The 18,258-nt window shown below is 53.6% G+C and overlaps 1 protein-coding gene across 3 annotated transcripts; it reads left to right on the top strand.

Annotated features, from left to right (window-relative positions):
* The first annotated feature begins 9,535 nt into the window (after positions 1 to 9,535).
* OLFM2 (olfactomedin 2) lies at positions 9,536 to 17,121 on the top strand. Of its 3 annotated transcripts, none has more exons than XM_034657735.1 (6): positions 9,541 to 9,693; positions 12,249 to 12,286; positions 13,931 to 14,077; positions 14,325 to 14,544; positions 14,880 to 14,986; positions 15,993 to 17,121. In XM_034657735.1, the coding sequence occupies exons 2-6, from the start codon at positions 12,278 to 12,280 to the stop codon at positions 16,668 to 16,670; spliced, it is 1,161 nt and encodes a 386-aa protein (XP_034513626.1). In that variant the 5' UTR covers positions 9,541 to 9,693; positions 12,249 to 12,277; the 3' UTR covers positions 16,671 to 17,121. The 3 variants fall into 3 exon arrangements, with proteins under 3 accessions (XP_034513627.1, XP_034513626.1, XP_034513628.1); XM_034657737.1 differs by having other exon boundaries at positions 9,598 to 9,637; positions 12,193 to 12,286; XM_034657736.1 differs by lacking the exons at positions 12,249 to 12,286; positions 13,931 to 14,077; positions 14,325 to 14,544 and adding exons at positions 11,374 to 11,520; positions 11,768 to 11,987 and having other exon boundaries at positions 9,536 to 9,731.
* Positions 17,122 to 18,258: the final 1,137 nt, after the last annotated feature.

Genomic DNA, 18,258 nt, shown 5'->3' with positions numbered 1-18,258 from the left:
TGGTACAGAGTCCAGGAGTGGAACTATTCGTGAAAGCTGAAGCCACAGAGGAGCTGTAGCTATGGCCAGAACACAGGAGACAGCAAGGGGAAAATACTCCTGCTTCTCCCTTTGTCCCGCCCTCAGATCTTCCCTGAATGCTTCCATTGGCTGCATCTTCCTGGAAGCCAGAGAGCAAGGCAGTGTGGGAAATGTAGTTCCCAACCATAAGGAGCAGGGGAAGCTGTCAAGCGGCTTACACTTAAGTGTGTGTGTGTGTGTGTGTGTGTGTGCGCGTGCACGTTCAGGAAGCAGAGGACAGTTTTGATCTCCTTTTTCCAAATGACAAAGGCCAAGTGATCTGCTTAGGAACTCACAAAAGGATAGCTGCATACCCAGGAATTGAGCTTTTATTTGGTTCGACTGCGTAGGGCTCTTATGAGGATTGGTGAGAAATTAGCTGCAAGGCCCGGAATAGGGCCTGGCTCACAGGATATGTGTCACCAATGTTAGCTGTTACTGCTGCTGCTGCTGCTATTATTAATTATTATTATTACCACTACCACTTTCGTGGTGTTGAAGGAACCCCTCTTTGCATAGAAGAGGCATATCCCATGGTCAAAGGACTCTGTGTGTCTGTCTTGGGGGGCAATACTAAAAATGCCATTTAAAGCATCGGAACCAGAGCACCCCACCCTGCGGAGGCCCGAGCAGGTTTTCCCCATGTGAAGGGGAGGGGGGAGTGTCCTAAGCAAAGGACAGAGCACAGACGAAAGTCCAGCAGCAGGAGAAGGGAACTAAAGTAACCGTGTGGGGTGGACGCCAGCAAGTGGGGAGGCTAAGAATTCAGCTGGGCTCCACGGGGCAGGACTAGTGACTGGCTTTATGTGGAGGGCACCTGGAGCCACGAAGGGTTCAGTGTGGAAGTGACTGGCTTCTCAGCGGAGAACGGATCAGAGCTGTCGGTCTTGTGGCCAAGCTTCTGCGGTGGAAGAGACTCTTCTCCCCCGAGCATCATGGCTAGGAGCAAGGGTTTGAGAGTCTGACCAGCCAGGGTCCAAATCCTGGCTTGGATACTTATCTGCAATGTGAGTTTAGACAACTGACTTTCCTCTCTGTGCCTCAGTTTTCCACCTGTAAAATGGAGCACTTGTTAGTACCTGTGTCACTGTGTGAGGGGAGGCTATGAGGACTCCACGTTTGTAAAGCAGCTTAGTGTCTTAGTGTGTTTGGGCTGTAGAACACACGAAGTATAGACGGAGGGACTTAAGCAACCGAGAGTTATTTCCCGCAGTTCTGGAGGCTGCGGAGTCTATCGAGGTGCTGGCGGATTCAGTGCCTGAAGAGAACCAGATTTCTGGGTCATAGACAGCGTCTTCTCACTGTGTCCTCACGGGTCAGGAGGGAGGAGGGAGCTCTCCGGGGCCTCTTATCAGGGCACCAGTCTCACTCCCAAAGGCCTCATCTTCAAATACCGTCACATGGGGGTTGGGTTTCAAATACGAATTTTGGGGAGACAGAAACATTCAGTCCATGGCAAAGGGCAACCCCTCAAGTGTTAAATAAAATATGAAGGCTCAGTGTGGGTGCTTGGTGTCTGCTCCTCCCCTTCATCTATTCTGTGACTTTAAACCCCATCCCTCTGCAGGCAGCACCCAAACGCACATCTCAGGCCAGACTCTTGATGTCCATCCCCCTCCCTCTGCCACAGGCCCCTCCTCCAGCATGCTCCATCTCAGTAAACGACACCCCCGTCCACCCACCCACCCTATTGCTCATCTCCCTCCTCTTTCCTTCCACCCATGTCTGGCCCCTCAGCAAATTCTGTGAGCTCTGACTTGTCTGTGCCAATTGCATCTACCCTGGGGAGGCCCTCATTATGGCTCACCTGGACAACTGTGTGGTGAGCAGCGAATGCAAAGGCCCTGGGGTGATAAAGAGCTCAGGAGTCATTGAAGATCTGAAAGGAGGCCTGGGAGACTCAGCAGGCTTGGGAGAAGGTTTGTTCCCTCTCAGAAAGGTCTCCTCAAATAGGGTGTTCTTGAGTGTTGGGGTGGGCGTGGTGGGGACTTGCACTTTCTCAAAGCAAGCTTGTCTGATGACGGGCGTGATCCTTGTATGAGAATCCCTAGCCTTCATGTAAACCCTTGCCCATAAACCCTACTTTTAGGGCTGTCTGCAGGGATTCATGGTGGTTCCAACACAGTGTGAGCCACACTCCGACGGAATGGACTGGGTGTGTAAATACTTGCGCAAGGCAAGCCTTCTCCACACCTTCCTTGGACTTGAGTGGGGGAGGTCAGTCGAACTAAAGACTGTGTCTCCTCCTGCATTTCCCAAGAAAGTCTGTGTCATTGATTACTGGTCCATGTTGGCGCTGTGATGGCAGAGCCTAAGACATCCTCAAATGTAAGCACTGGCTTTGACTGGGGCTCAGGCAGTGCTGGGGGTCTTCTGCCAAGGCGTGGGTGGCTTCAGAGGGTAAGAGGTTGTGCTGTGGGGCCAGCCTGATAGCTGCTCAGGACAAGATGGGAGGAAGGGAATGAATGAATGATGAGTGAATGAATGAATGGGCTCACAGTTGCCCCCAGCCACAGGCTGAACAGGCAAAGCCCCAGCTGCTTAGGCTGTGGAGGCCTGGGTGGGCTGATACCATCTTTAAGACCTGTCAAGCTTATCTCTCGGGGGGCACTTGCCCAATATCTCCCGGTCTGACAGGAGCAGCCTGCTATTATCTCAAGCCCTCCAAAGGGACGCAGCCCCTGTCACGGCTCAGACGTGGCAGACAGGCATGTCCCTGAGTATTCACCACGGCCCTTCTGCCATCCCGGTGGTCAGGGAGAAGCCATGAGTGCTGTAAGCCTGCCGGGTGCCTATCTCCAGCCTGCTCCCTCCTCAGGACAGACAGAAGCTCGTTCTGTGGCAGAAGGGGAAGCGCACGGTGGATCTGTCAAGAGATTTGCTCTCTGTCCCCCTGGCCACCCACTGTCCAGTCATTCATTCAACAAACATTCAGCGTGCCGGGCCTGAGGGGTGCAGTCGATGAGCCAGGCAGACAGGGGCAGAGGCAGGCTTTGAGCCATTGGCCACACCCATGAGGTCCTAATGGCCACTGTGATGAGCCCTTGAAGGAACACTGGGAAGGTACTGCCTGGAGGTGTGGACTGGGGAGCCAGATGGCCTGCGTTTAAGGCCAGGGCCATACCACAGGCTGTGAAGGCTGGGGAAGAGATCTGAACCCTCTGCCCCACTTTCTTCCCCTATCAAAGGCCCAAATGACAGTGCCTGCTGATCGCCTACCTACAAAGTGCTTAGAACAATGCCTGACGTCGAGGAAGAAGTGGCGGTATTAGGGAAGGCCAGCGCAGGATATGCCTTGGGAGGACACATTTACGTGAGAGCCCCCAGGAGTGGGAAGGGTTCACCCGGCCATGAGATGGGACAAGAATGTTGATGGCAGAGGGTCCAGCCAAGGCAAAGGCCTGGAGGTGGGAAAAGCGGGGTGTTCCAGGAAGACTGGAGGGTGGACCAGAGACAAGGGCCGCGGTGTAGACATGGCCGATTGCTGGCCGGCCAAGATGAGACAGGACTCGCCTCCATCACGTAGTGTCTCGGAGATGCTCCGGGACAGCAGCCTACTGTGCCACATGGCAGTGAGGACGGAGCAAGCCTCTCCACCCGGCTCCTCGCTCACTCCTCTGCTCACTCCTCTCCAAGGTCATCATCCTGTGGCCTCAGCCCCAGCCCCGCAGGACTCTCAGCAGTTCCTCCAGATCGTCTCACCTCTGTGCCTGCGTCAAGCTCCGACCACTTTGACTTCAGGAAGCTAGTGAATTGGCTTTAGCATCATGAGGGTATTAATAATAATAATAATAATAATAATAGGGGCGCCTGGGTGGCACAGTGGTTAAGCGTCTGCCTTCGGCCCAGGGCGTGATCCCGGGGTTCTGGGATNTAGCAGCAGCAAACACATAGCGCTCACTACATGCTGATGACTGTCATAATCGCTTGCACTTAGAGAGCATTCACTCATTCAAGCTTCCCAGAAGCCCTGTGAAGTAGGTACAGCTGTCATTGTGTCCATTTTCCAGATGAGGAACCCGAGGCAGGGAGAGATGAAGTGACTTGCTTCAGAAAGATAGCAAGCGAGTTGCCCAGCCAGCACATAAACCCAGGCAGCCTGACCCCCAGACTCTGTTCTTAACCACCTGCCTCTATTCTACCCTCTGAGTAGGCGTAAGAAACAGCCAAAGGAAATGAGTTGTTTCTGTCAGAAGCGTTTTTAAAAAAGATTTTATTTATTTGTTTGAGAGAGAGAGAGCACACACACGTGTGCACGAGCACAAGCAGGGGGAGGGGCACAGGCAGGGGGAGAAGCAGAGTCCCTGCCAAGCCCGGAGCCGGATGTGGGGCTTGATCCCAGGACCCCGGGATCATGACCTGAGCCAAAGGCAGACGTTTCACCGACTGAGCCACCCAGGTGTCCCATGTCCTAAGTTTTTTTAATTGAAAAAATATACAATGTTCTATTAGTTTCAGGTGTACAACAGACTGATTTGGTAATTCTATACCTTCAGCAATGCCCATGACGGGAAGCGTAGTCACCATCTGTCCCCGGACGATGTTGTTACAATAGATCGACCACATTCCCCATGCTGTGCTGTTCATCCCCGTGACTTATTTATTTTATAACTGGAAATTTGTGCCTCTTAATCCCCTTCACCTATTTTGCCCACCCCGACCCCCTGCCCAGTGTGAGAATGTGGCCGGGAAAGGATGCTGGTGACATCACAGGGACTCCTTTTTGGGAGGATCGTGGGAGAGAGCCTTGCCTGTTCTCGGCACCGAAAATAGTGAAACTTGCTCCTAAGCATCTGCTGTGCTTTCGTTTCAGGACACTGGGAGCCGCATAAATGACCAGCTTTTCCTTTTTGAGTTGGCTGCTAAGAAACTTGGAGCCAAATTTATGGCCTGACCATATGCTGGTTGTTCGGGTTTTAAAGGGATGAGTTTTTCTTAGCCTAATTTCTGGCTCTGTCTATGTCCCCACTTTTCCCTTCCTTCCTTGTCTCCCTTGCAAAAAAAAAAAATTAAAGGATTGAGAAATTTAGAAGAGAAGACCAATCTGAAGAGGACAATAAAAATCCTGCTAATTTCCAATTTTCATGGCTGCATAGTATTCCCTCCTGTGCCTGGGCCTTAAGCTTTGACATCAAGCCCCCTACTGTCCAACAGCTGGAGGTGGGGAGTTCCAGGGGTCCAATTTGAAACCGCGCTCTAATGAGCATCCTCGTAGCGATCACGTGCTCGTCCGCACGATTCCCCTGGGCTCAATTCCTCCGCTGGGATTGGCTGGGTTAAATGCAAATGCAGAAACCTTGAGGCTTTGGGTCCGGATTGGCAGACTGCCCTCCAGAAACATCGAATTCCTACTCTCCTATCTAAGTGGAGCTATTGTGTGGTAGTTTACATATCCTTGTAAGCCGCTTGGAGTCCTCTGGAACAAGGCAGGGTACAAATAAATATATAAGCCCCAAGCCACTTCTGCCTCCTGATTAAATTACCCGGCCTCAAATGCAATAATATCTTTGTCTTATTAAGAGACAGCCGCTCGCTCGCTTCCTGCTGGCTAACCCCCCCCCCCCATAGCCAGTTCTCCACGGATGGCTGCCCCGAGACCTGTAGCCGTCCCTCCACCCCTGGAGGGACCCGGCATTGTGTCGGAACCAGGATGTAGGTGGCAGAGCTCTAGGCGGAGATGATGATCGTGCGTGTGACAGCGAGAAACGTTTTTCCTGCGTGTCAATCCCGGACCTGTTACGGGGACTGCTGCTTAATTGGGGCAGCATCCTCGGCGGAAGTATTTGAAAAAAATCCCAGCCAGAAAAGACAATTTGAGAAACAGCTACTTGAGCGCGTAGCGTGCCCGCTTAGAGCCCATTAGCAGGAATATTAAACTCAGAACCAGCATCTCAGCCAAGAGAGCAGCTGGCTTCTCCACTTCATTTGCCACATCCGAGGTGGGACAGGCCACCTGATCGCAGGTTTCTGTACCTGGACAGTTCCTGGGCTCTCACACCTGCTGTTATCAGCATTTTTCTTAGGATAGGCCATTCTCTATCCCTAGGACTGTGACCTCCAAGAGTTCATGACCGAGGTTCCAAGCTAAACCCAGTCAGAGAGCTGGCATTTGCACTCTCCAACAGTGAGCCTTCCAGGACATTTTCAGTGGTTCCCGGGGACGTGAACTCGACTGCGTATTTGAACTTGAACCTGCCAGGCGAAACTCTGGATCTCTGCTGTGCTGAGACTTGGCAGCCTAGCCCCAGGCATTTAATTACACTGCTGCAGAGAACACTTCAGCGAGGTGCGTCCAACGCAGACAATTATTTTAGGAAAGCCATGGAGGCCTTCTCTCCTTGCCACTTAAATCTTGCTTCTCTTTTACAATTCAATATTTCGTATGTTGAGAGAAAATGGCTTGTTTGCTTCAAAGGACACACTAGGAATTGTAGAAAGGAGATGTTAATTATGTTGAACTGGGCTGCATTGTCTCTGCACAAATGAGAATCTTTGAGGGGGTTCTGTCCAAATTGCTGGGGGATCAGAGCCAGGGGAACACGGATGGGGGTGCTTAGACTCAAGTTCTTTGTTTTGTTTTGTTTTAAAGAACTGGATTTGTCATGAAAGGAGACAAAGCTAACCTCACATTCTCCTGGAATCAAGGCGGAAGGCATTCTTGGGTCCCCCCTTCTTGTCTTAGGTGGGACTGTCTCAGAAGCAGAGTTAGTGGGGAGGAGTTGAGTGCAAGTGTTCACCTGGGAGGTGATACCACTGGGAACTGGTAGGAGAAGTGACGGACTCCCATGCAAGTTCAGCTAAGGAGCTGGGCCCTGCTGTGGGCACCTGGAGCACAGGTCCCAGTGGGCTTTCCTGGAAAACCGTCTGCAGCATGCCTCTCAGAGCCCTCCGACTGGAGAGGTGAGAGGGCTACTGGTATCCGGCACTAACTCCTATGTGGCACTGTTGGGGACTGCCGGGGGGGAGGGGCTTCTGCTGCCCAGTGCAAAGGTGGAGTGGGCTTTGACGGCCAGAGGAAGTCTTTGGCGGGGGGATTCCGGATGTTTCTGCACTGAAGGCCTGGGAGCCATGAGTGTTGGCTCTACCTGAATCATACCTGCATGCAAGAAAGGCTGGGCAGGTGGGTGACTTCATTGCTCCATGGAGGAGACGTGGACTGGTAAAAAGGGGGATCCCCCAACTTCAAAAGGGTGAACATAAGGCACAAAGAATGCCTAATTACAATCATTTCAGATGGCACTTATGAATGGTTTGTTTTTCTTATAAATTAGTGGAGTCAAGCTCATCTGTACGATTATATCACTCGCTTACATTACAATAAGCTTAAAAAAAAAGATTTTATTGAGTGGGAGAGAAAAAAGGTGGGCTAATAGCTGGCATCTCCAGGATTGCTTGTAACTCACAGTCTGGCTTATCTCTGCCACGGCTCATGGGAACAGCGTCTGTGGGCGATCAGTTAACAGCTGTCCAAATGAACAATTATTGTGGGGCTTTGTTTCTCTGTAAAACACTTGGGTTTTATCAGAATTTCTTGCAGGTGTATAGGAACGCATTCTGGTTAGGACCAGAATCTTCCATTGCCCACCTCTATGGCCACCACCCATCCTGTTCACCTGGTCCTATGCAGTCTCATTGGCCCTAGTCCTCTGTCTTTGCTTCCCAGTCTGTTCCCTCCACAGCCACCAGAGGGCGCCTGTGAGCACCTGAGTCTAGTGACCTCCCTCCTTGTTCAGAACCCTCTGTGGCTCCCACCTCCCTCAGGAATAAGCAAAGTCCTTCCTACAGACGACAGGTCCTGAACATGATGTCCTGTCCCCTCCCTGCGCTCATCCCCCACCCCACCACCTTTCTCACTCTGCTCCAGCCATGGTAGTCTTCTCCATGTTTCCTGAACATACCAGGCATGGTACTGCCTCAGGGCCTTTGCACCTGCTTTTATCTCTTCCTGGAACATCCCCAGATATCTGCATGGCTCATCCCTCCCTCAGGTCTGGACTCAAACGACACTTTCTTGGAGGCCCTCCCAGGCTACCTTAAAACTGCAACCCCCAACCACAGCATCCCTCCCATCATTCCTTCCCTATATTATTTCTCTCTGTGGCACTCATCACGCTTTAAATATTTGACATTTACTTGTCTATGTTTGTTTTTGTCTAATGTAACCTCCCAGAAGAGCTTTTATGTTTGCACATTTTGTTTACTGCTGTGTTTTCAATATCCAGAAAAGAGCCCGACACACAGTAGGAGCTTACCAAATGTTTCCTGAACAAAAGAGACCATCATGCCCTGATAAAACAAAAAGATTGGGACTTGTGACTAAGTCCAGTGTGTTCTGGGGAAGCTCAAGGGGGCCTGATCTGGGGGCCCACCATGTTCCATCCAGTGATTACTCAGTGCTTTTTGAACAATGTTTCTCAAACACCTCCAGATATTTATTTGAATCTGTGCTGTCAAAAGTGTCCCCTCTCCTATCGCCTTCTCCTGGCTGACTCATCCCTCAAGTTCAACTTAAATGTCCCTTCTCTGGGGGTACCTCCTCTGAAATCCCCAGCCTGAGGAAGACCCCCTGTAACTCCTTGCACTTTCTTTGAAACATTTACTGCAGTGAATGGTTCTAGAAGTATCAGTGGGGTTACATGTTTGATGTCTGTCTCCTCCATCCATGAGCAGCGACCAGATGTTTTGTTCACCCCTCTCTACCTAGCCCTATCCCAGACCCTATACCATGCATAGAATAGGCATTCACTATATATTTTCTAGTAAGTGTAGAAAATTTTGGAGTTCCCTGATGCACATTAGCATTTCAAGGGCTCTGATAAGTCCTGCATCAAAGGAACTTGCTTCACCCAACAATGCACAAATTTATTTGATCACAGAGCATGCCTGGAAAAATTGCCAGTGTTCCAAGGAGCATGGCTTGGGAAATAGCCACGATTGATCACTGAATTATCTAAGCATCATAAACTGATCTGAAGTTGAATTTAGGAGTCTGCAGTGATGCTTTCTTTTCGAGGGACTGGAAGTCCCTATGAGGATTCTGTCACCTTTTCATTACCTTATCTGGGCCTCTCAGGAGGAGGGGTGGGGTGGGAGATGACACAGTAGGGTTACTCCTAGTGATCCTTGGGCTATATCCAGAGTCCATGTTTCACAGTGTGCTGGGAAGGCAGAGAAGGTGGCCCAGGTTTGGGGCAGTACAAGTGGGTCTGTGCCCTGTTGACAGTTATGGAGGCAATGTTGTGTGCATGTGAACATGAGTGAGAGAATGAATTCCTGTGTTGTGGAAGGGCTTGAATCCCTCAATTCCTTGCCGTATTCCTTAACCTCCCATACCTCAGTCTTATCATCTGCAAAATGGTTTTCCTTGAAGAGGAATGGAGATCCCATGCATCAGGCATTCAGCACTTGGTCCAGCACATTCCAAGGCATCTGTCATTTCCCTGGGTCCTCTTTCTCCCCCAGCATGGGCAGGGTGAATCCCCCACTGAGTTCCTGCTCTCTGACCCCTGACTTCCCTGCAGACCCTCTTCCAAAGCCCAGAGGAAGGCTGGCAGCTGTATACCTCGGCCCAGGCCCCCGACGGGAAATGCATCTGCACAGCTGTGATCCCCGCACAGAGCACCTGCTCCCGAGATGGCCGGAGCCGGGAGCTGCGGCAGCTGATGGAGAAGGTAAGAACCTTCCAGGTGCCCCAGGAAGACTGTGAAAATCTCCCAATTCCCACCCTGCCTCCAGCCCCCATCCAGGCTAGCTGGGGGCCAGATCTAGCCATGCAGGTTGTTCAGAGCTGGGGGATAACCCGGCTACCCTCCAAGTGGATATTTTAGTCAATATCTATTCAGTGCTTCTTTCGAGAAGCTGAGTGTTGTGTGGGGACAGGGAGACAGCATCTGAGTCTCCCGTGTGTGGTCCCTGGCCCCACCATGCATGCCCTACTCAGCTCTTTAACTCACCAGACTCACCTCTGAGAAAAGTGTCTTGTGTGCCTTGGGGAGGGGTCTCACCCTCCAACCCAAGACACATATGAGATTCCATCCCCTCCTGACGATGGTCGATATAAAACAGTCCCCATTCAAAACATCCCTGAGGATGTTTTGATGCCCTTTGTAGATTGATTGCTGTCCCTTGACACTATCCAGCTGAACTGCTCATTAGTCAGCTACAGGGACCAGCTACCTCCCATCCTCATCCTACAGAGGAGGAAGTGAGGGATTGGTAGAGAACAGGAGATCCTGGTCACCTCTAGGGTCTCTGACCCACGAACTCCGCCGGATCCTGCCCTGCCCACAACACCAGCCCTGCTTTGCCAGTTTGGGACACCCACGTGGGGTCCCCTGATTGTTGACAATGGCTATAAACATGTGTGTGGCATCCAAGATAGGACTGTTGGGTTTCTGAGAACTTCCAAGTGTCGTGTGAACAGGGGTTCAGGAAAATCTGTGTGTTTCCACAAGCACCCGGTGCTGTCTCTGAGTTCACCTTCACCAGGGAGCTCACTTTATCCAGGTAGAGCTCACCTTAGCCGAGTGAAGTTCACCTGAGGCAGGTGGACGTGGGAGCCAGGGGGTTCTCGTGCCGGGTTAGGAGGGGCTAGGGCAAGGGGATTCAGTTCATTCACGCAGCCGGAAAGTACTTACTGAGCATCTAGTTTAGGCCGGTGCTGGGCCCCGGTGATTTTGCTGTGGACAAGCTACGCGGGTCTGCCCGTGAGGATCTCACCTGAAGGAGGCAGATGAAGAAGAATGTTCCAGGTCGTAGCTGTAGCTGGGAAGAAAATAACCATGTGAGGGAGAGAGGATGGAGAACTACTGGAGGCAGGGGGGTCAGGGAAGGTCACTGAGAAGGTGACGCTACAGATGAGGCCTGAGGCTGAGGGTGTCAGCATGGCAAGACAAGGGGAACAGCGCCCCCGGCAGAGGGATCAGCAACTGGAAAGGCTCTGGTGACCGAAGGAGCTTAGAGTCTGAGAGAAGAAAGGGGGCTGGCAGTCGCCGGGGATGAACACGGAGAGGAGGCAGGTGCAGGGTCTGCTGGGGAAGGTGATCCGGTCTTCCTTTTGAAAAGCTCCCTCTGGCTGCTGTGTGAAGAACTGACTGTGGGGGTGGGGGGGCAAGAGTGCAAGCCGGGGGACCAGGGAGCAAGGGGAGCGAGGTGAGAAGTGGTCGTGCCCAGACCAGGTGGGAGGTTGCCGGTAAGATCAGGGGAGAAAGTTGGTTGGGTGCTGGCCTCCGGCTCCACCAGGCCTCATCTGTGGCATCTCAGGGCTTGGGGAGGGCAGGAGTCTGGCTCTCCCTAACCCTCCCAAGCTCCTAGGTCCAGAACGTCTCCCAGTCCATGGAGGTCCTTGAGTTGCGGACGTACCGTGACCTCCAGTATGTGCGCAGCATGGAGACCCTCATGCGAAGCCTGGACGCACGACTCCGGGCCGCTGATGGGTCCCTCTCAGCCAAGAGCTTCCAGGTGGGTCCTTCTGGGTCAGGTCAGAGGTCAAGGGAAGAATTGGGATCGGCGTCCGTTAGTTCTAAGAGTGGGGTCCTGTCTGGGAAGGACCAAGGGTAGGCTCGGCTCCAGGGTCTAGTTTGGACCAGATGTCAAGGGCCAGGTGTGCATCAGAGATAAGGGGTGAAGTTATGGGTCTAAGGCTGGGGTCAGGCCTGGGTCAAAGGTCAGGGGTTAGGATCAGTGAGGATTCCATCTTGGTGGGCAGGAGCTGAAGGACAGGATGTCAGAGCTGTTGCCCTTAAGCTCAGTCCTGGAGCAGTACAAGGCGGACACGCGCACCATCGTGCGCCTGCGGGAGGAGGTGAGGAATCTCTCCAGCAGCCTTGCAGCCATCCAGGAGGAGATGGGCGCCTACGGGTACGAGGACCTGCAGCAGCGGGTGATGGCCCTGGAGGCCCGGCTCCATGCCTGCGCCCAGAAGCTGGGTATGCCTTGACCCTTGACTTTGATCCCTGACCTCCACGCCCAACCCTAATACCATCTAGGTGCCCAGAAGCTGGACATGATTTTGACCTCTAACTTCTAAACTTTGACCTTTGACTTCTCTACCCAAGGCCTAAAATAGACCCCAAAACTGGAAATGGCCCTGACCCTTGACTCCCAGTCCCCTTACCCTCAACCTAACTCCANCGACGGGAAATGCATCTGCACAGCTGTGATCCCCGCACAGAGCACCTGCTCCCGAGATGGCCGGAGCCGGGAGCTGCGGCAGCTGATGGAGAAGGTAAGAACCTTCCAGGTGCCCCAGGAAGACTGTGAAAATCTCCCAATTCCCACCCTGCCTCCAGCCCCCATCCAGGCTAGCTGGGGGCCAGATCTAGCCATGCAGGTTATTCAGAGCTGGGGGATAACCCGGCTCCCCTCCAAGTGGATATTTTAGTCAATATCTATTCAGTGCTTCTTTCGAGAAGCTGAGTGTTGTGTGGGGACAGGGAGACAGCATCTGAGTCTCCCGTGTGTGGTCCCTGGCCCCACCATGCATGCCCTACTCAGCTCTTTAACTCACCAGACTCACCTCTGAGAAAAGTGTCTTGTGTGCCTTGGGGAGGGGTCTCACCCTCCAACCCAAGACACATATGAGATTCCATCCCCTCCTGACGATGGTCGATATAAAACAGTCCCCATTCAAAACATCCCTGAGGATGTTTTGATGCCCTTTGTAGATTGATTGCTGTCCCTTGACACTATCCAGCTGAACTGCTCATTAGTCAGCTACAGGGACCAGCTACCTCCCATCCTCATCCTACAGAGGAGGAAGTGAGGGATTGGTAGAGAACAGGAGATCCTGGTCACCTCTAGGGTCTCTGACCCACGAACTCCGCCGGATCCTGCCCTGCCCACAACACCAGCCCTGCTTTGCCAGTTTGGGACACCCACGTGGGGTCCCCTGATTGTTGACAATGGCTATAAACATGTGTGTGGCATCCAAGGTAGGACTGTTGGGTTTCTGAGAACTTCCAAGTGTCGTGTGAACAGGGGTTCAGGAAAATCTGTGTGTTTCCACAAGCACCCGGTGCTGTCTCTGAGTTCACCTTCACCAGGGAGCTCACTTTATCCAGGTAGAGCTCACCTTAGCCGAGTGAAGTTCACCTGAGGCAGGTGGACGTGGGAGCCAGGGGGTTCTCGTGCCGGGTTAGGAGGGGCTAGGGCAAGGGGATTCAGTTCATTCACGCAGCCGGAAAGTACTTACTGAGCATCTAGTTTAGGCCGGTGCTGGGCCCCGGTGATTTTGCTGTGGACAAGCTAGACGCGGGTCTGCCCGTGAGGATCTCACCTGAAGGAGGCAGATGAAGAAGAATGTTCCAGGTCGTAGCTGTAGCTGGGAAGAAAATAACCATGTGAGGGAGAGAGGATGGAGAACTACTGGAGGCAGGGGGGTCAGGGAAGGTCACTGAGAAGGTGACGCTACAGATGAGGCCTGAGGCTGAGGGTGTCAGCATGGCAAGACAAGGGGAACAGCGCCCCCGGCAGAGGGATCAGCAACTGGAAAGGCTCTGGTGACCGAAGGAGCTTAGAGTCTGAGAGAAGAAAGGGGGCTGGCAGTCGCCGGGGATGAACACGGAGAGGAGGCAGGTGCAGGGTCTGCTGGGGAAGGTGATCCGGTCTTCCTTTTGAAAAGCTCCCTCTGGCTGCTGTGTGAAGAACTGACTGTGGGGGTGGGGGGGCAAGAGTGCAAGCCGGGGGACCAGGGAGCAAGGGGAGCGAGGTGAGAAGTGGTCGTGCCCAGACCAGGTGGGAGGTTGCCGGTAAGATCAGGGGAGAAAGTTGGTTGGGTGCTGGCCTCCGGCTCCACCAGGCCTCATCTGTGGCATCTCAGGGCTTGGGGAGGGCAGGAGTCTGGCTCTCCCTAACCCTCCCAAGCTCCTAGGTCCAGAACGTCTCCCAGTCCATGGAGGTCCTTGAGTTGCGGACGTACCGTGACCTCCAGTATGTGCGCAGCATGGAGACCCTCATGCGAAGCCTGGACGCACGACTCCGGGCCGCTGATGGGTCCCTCTCAGCCAAGAGCTTCCAGGTGGGTCCTTCTGGGTCAGGTCAGAGGTCAAGGGAAGAATTGGGATCGGCGTCCGTTAGTTCTAAGAGTGGGGTCCTGTCTGGGAAGGACCAAGGGTAGGCTCGGCTCCAGGGTCTAGTTTGGACCAGATGTCAAGGGCCAGGTGTGCATCAGAGATAAGGGGTGAAGTTATGGGTCTAAGGCTGGGGTCAGGCCTGGGTCAAAGGTCAGGGGTTAGGATCAGTGAGGATTCCATCTTGGTGGGCAGGAGCTGAAGGACAGGATGTCAGAGCTGTTGCCCTTAAGCTCAGTCCTGGAGCAGTACAAGGCGGACACGCGCACCATCGTGCGCCTGCGGGAGGAGGTGAGGAATCTCTCCAGCAGCCTTGCAGCCATCCAGGAGGAGATGGGCGCCTACGGGTACGAGGACCTGCAGCAGCGGGTGATGGCCCTGGAGGCCCGGCTCCATGCCTGCGCCCAGAAGCTGGGTATGCCTTGACCCTTGACTTTGATCCCTGACCTCCACGCCCAACCCTAATACCATCTAGGTGCCCAGAAGCTGGACATGATTTTGACCTCTAACTTCTAAACTTTGACCTTTGACTTCTCTACCCAAGGCCTAAAATAGACCCCAAAACTGGAAATGGCCCTGACCCTTGACTCCCAGTCCCCTTACCCTCAACCTAACTCCATCAGATTTCTGGATCCTTCCTCACTCCTGGTCCCAGCTCTTCCCAGTTTGATCATACCACATCATCCTTGCCTTGTCTCGCTTGGGCTCTTCCCATCCTCTACTCTTATCTACCCTGTTCCTGCTTCCCAGGCTGTGGGAAGCTGACTGGGGTCAGTAACCCCATCACCATTCGGGCCATGGGGTCCCGCTTCGGCTCCTGGATGACCGACACAATGGCCCCCAGTGCGGATAGCCGGGTGAGTGATTTTGCCCACTCCAGAGGTCAGAGCCTGGGGGAGACAGCCTGCGGTTGTCCACAGATGCCCAGCAATTCCACACCAATGCCTCTCTTCAGCCCGAAGTGTCCTAGGATCTCCAGGGCCCTTGGCCCTCCCGACTGTCTAGTACCCACCAGGTGACCGAGGACCTTCCAGCCCTGAGAATAGCCAAGTCTGTTGACCTTGGGACTCCCAGTGGTCTCCACAGTCACGATTGCCCATCACCTCTGACCCACAGGAATCATCCACTAACTGCCTAGTGACTATCCTAGTGACTAATATCGGTCACTAGGTGACCACTGAGTGTCACAGACTAGAGGTAGTAAATAGCCACTGTCTCACTTGATCACTGGCCTCCCAGGGACTATGGTGGTTCAATTAAGTGGTAAAGACCTTGGGTTTGGGAATCAGAATCAGACTTGGATTCGCATCCTGCTGCCACCAAATTCTTAGCTAGAGAAACTTGGGCAGGTTCCTTCATGTCTCGGAGCCTCAATTTCCTTATCTTCAAAATGGTTGTGAGAGGGTTGGCATGAAAGTTTTCAAGATGAGGGCGCCCCCCTGCTGACTGACATGGCAACAGTAGGTGACAATGGCAGAGGAGATGCTGCCGGCAGGCCGGGTCATCTTGTGGCTACAGGGGTGAATTCAAGTGACTTCGTCACCCCAGGCCTGTCCAGTGACCACTAACCATCCCATCTCCAATGAGCAGTGAATACCTGGGCCCCGTGAGCCACCAGGGACCGCGATTTCCGCAGATCTTTAGGTAGCGAGTGTCTGTTTTAAGACCAATGGTGTTTCCTTATCAAATGATCCCATTACTGGGACGATGACCGGTCACGAGTGGTCACTGGACATCCCATGACTGATTCATGACCCCTTAGTGACTGTGGATCCCCCCGTGATCACGCGTGATTCCTGTGTGGCCGCGGGGGCGTTTGGGCGGCGGCGGTGGGCCCCGCAGCGACGCGCGGCTCTCCCGTAGGTCTGGTACATGGATGGCTATTACAAGGGCCGGCGCGTCCTGGAATTCCGCACCCTGGGCGACTTCATCAAAGGCCAGAACTTTATCCAGCACCTGCTGCCGCAGCCGTGGGCAGGCACGGGCCACGTGGTGTACAACGGCTCCCTGTTCTACAACAAGTACCAGAGCAACGTGGTGGTCAAGTACCACTTCCGCTCGCGCTCCGTGCTGGTGCAGAGGAGCCTGCCGGGGGCCGGCTACAACAACACCTTCCCCTACTCCTGGGGCGGCTTCTCGGACATGGACTTCATGGTGGACGAGAGCGGGCTCTGGGCCGTGTACACCACCAACCAGAACGCGGGCAACATCGTGGTCAGCCGGCTGGACCCGCACACCCTCGAGGTCGTGCGGTCCTGGGACACCGGCTACCCCAAGCGCAGCGCCGGCGAGGCCTTCATGATCTGCGGCGTGCTCTACGTGACCAACTCGCACCTGGCCGGCGCCAAGGTCTATTTCGCCTACTTCACCAACACGTCCAGTTACGAGTACACGGACGTGCCCTTCCACAACCAGTACTCCCACATCTCCATGCTGGATTACAACCCCCGGGAGCGCGCCCTCTACACCTGGAACAACGGCCACCAGGTGCTCTACAATGTCACCCTCTTCCACGTCATCAGCACCGCGGGGGACCCCTAGCGGCTGCGGGAGCCCAGGCAGCCCGGGAGTGCTGGGAGGCCGGGGGTCCCTTTAGCTTTCTGTCTCTGTGGGCCCCCTCTCCCCTCTCCTGTCCACTTTTTTTCTCTCCCTCCCTTTCTCCAGGCTCTCCTTCTCTGCCCCTGTATTTCTACTAGTGCATTCTCTCTCTGTGTCTTTTCTCTCTTGTTCGTCTCTGATTTTGATACTTCACTCTTTCCGCCTTTTTCTTGATGTCCCTTTCTTTTCATGGATCTGACTCCCCAGTTCTTTCCCTGTCTGCCGCTCTCTCTCCCTCTTCCCTCCTTCCCCTCCCTCCTTGCTTCCCACCCATCCCCCCAGCCCTCCCTCCAAGTCCCCTCTTCCCCTTCAAGGAGTTGAGTGCATGGATCGGTTTCCTTTTTTATTTACACTCTTTCTTTCCAGGTTGCTGGAATAAACGGGACCTTTGACATTTGAGGCTTTGGTTGCTCTTTGTGTCCCAGTGGGCAGGAGGCAAGGTGGAGGCTAAGTGTGAGTCTGGAGACCCATCCCAGCGGGGGGCCCCCTTTGCCCTAGGCCGCAAACTGTGTGCACCAGGGCAGGGGAGCCCAGCCTGGGGGCTAGGTGGGTGGCATGGCAGGGCGAGCTCTTCGGGAAGACAGGTGAGAAGACCCAATCCAAAGTTTTGTTTGAAAACAATTTGTCTGAAGGCAATTTGATCCAAACAACCGAGAATTCTATCACAACGATGAAAACAGGGCTCAAATGAATCCTCTCCATCATGGGTTTTTCATTCATTGATCATGCTGGTGTATCACTGAGCCATCTAGCAACTTAAAAAAAATTTTTTTTTAATGATTTGGCAGCTTTTAAGAATTTAGGTATGAGAGAGTAGGACTCAAGATTTTTCCTTTTCTCTTTTTGCTTTGTAATTTCAAAATCACTTTAAATGAGTCGCACCTGTTCTAAGTTCACTACCAAAAAGGTAGAAACAGCCTGAAGGGGCACTGGGTGCCTTCAGCTGACCCCCCGCCTGGAGCCCATTCTCGGGAAGGGGCTTGGGCAGAGATGGGCCCCAACATGAAGACCAGAGCTCGTGCAGGGGAAGGACCGGCAAAGCTAGGAAGAGCTAGGAAGTACGGGCGGCAGGACGGAGAGTGAGGGAGCCGAGAAGAGGCCAATTCCTCAGGAGCCTTGGTAATATGACTAAGGTGGGGAGTGGGGCGGCACAGAAGGGGAAGAACAGATGGGGGCCTTATTTTAGTCAGATCCCTGGTGGCCAAGGTGAGGCGGACTGCAAGAGTGGGGAGAGCTGCCTCTGGGGCTGGTGGTTGGGAAGAGACGTAGTGCTGACTGCCACCCCCACGCTACCCCACCACATGGCCCCCACTCAATCTGGAGAGGAATATTATGTAAAGAGCCCCAGGGGCCTAGATCCCACCCCCCTGAGACCATGGAGGAAGCTAGAGCAGCTCTTCTGGGAGCTACCCTCCCCCCGCCCATCTCTAATTAATGGCCTCTCTGATTAAATCATCTCCGCTCCTTGCCGGCATCTCCGGGAACTTGGGACACGGGGGCCATACTGCAAATGAAACCAATGAATAATAAA

The sequence above is a fragment of the Ailuropoda melanoleuca genome, chromosome 4 (genome assembly GCF_002007445.2).
Source record: "Ailuropoda melanoleuca isolate Jingjing chromosome 4, ASM200744v2, whole genome shotgun sequence".
Classification (NCBI taxonomy): domain Eukaryota; kingdom Metazoa; phylum Chordata; class Mammalia; order Carnivora; family Ursidae; genus Ailuropoda; species Ailuropoda melanoleuca.
Note: the sequence above shows the minus strand (reverse complement) of the source record. Positions and strands in the feature narration are given on the sequence as shown.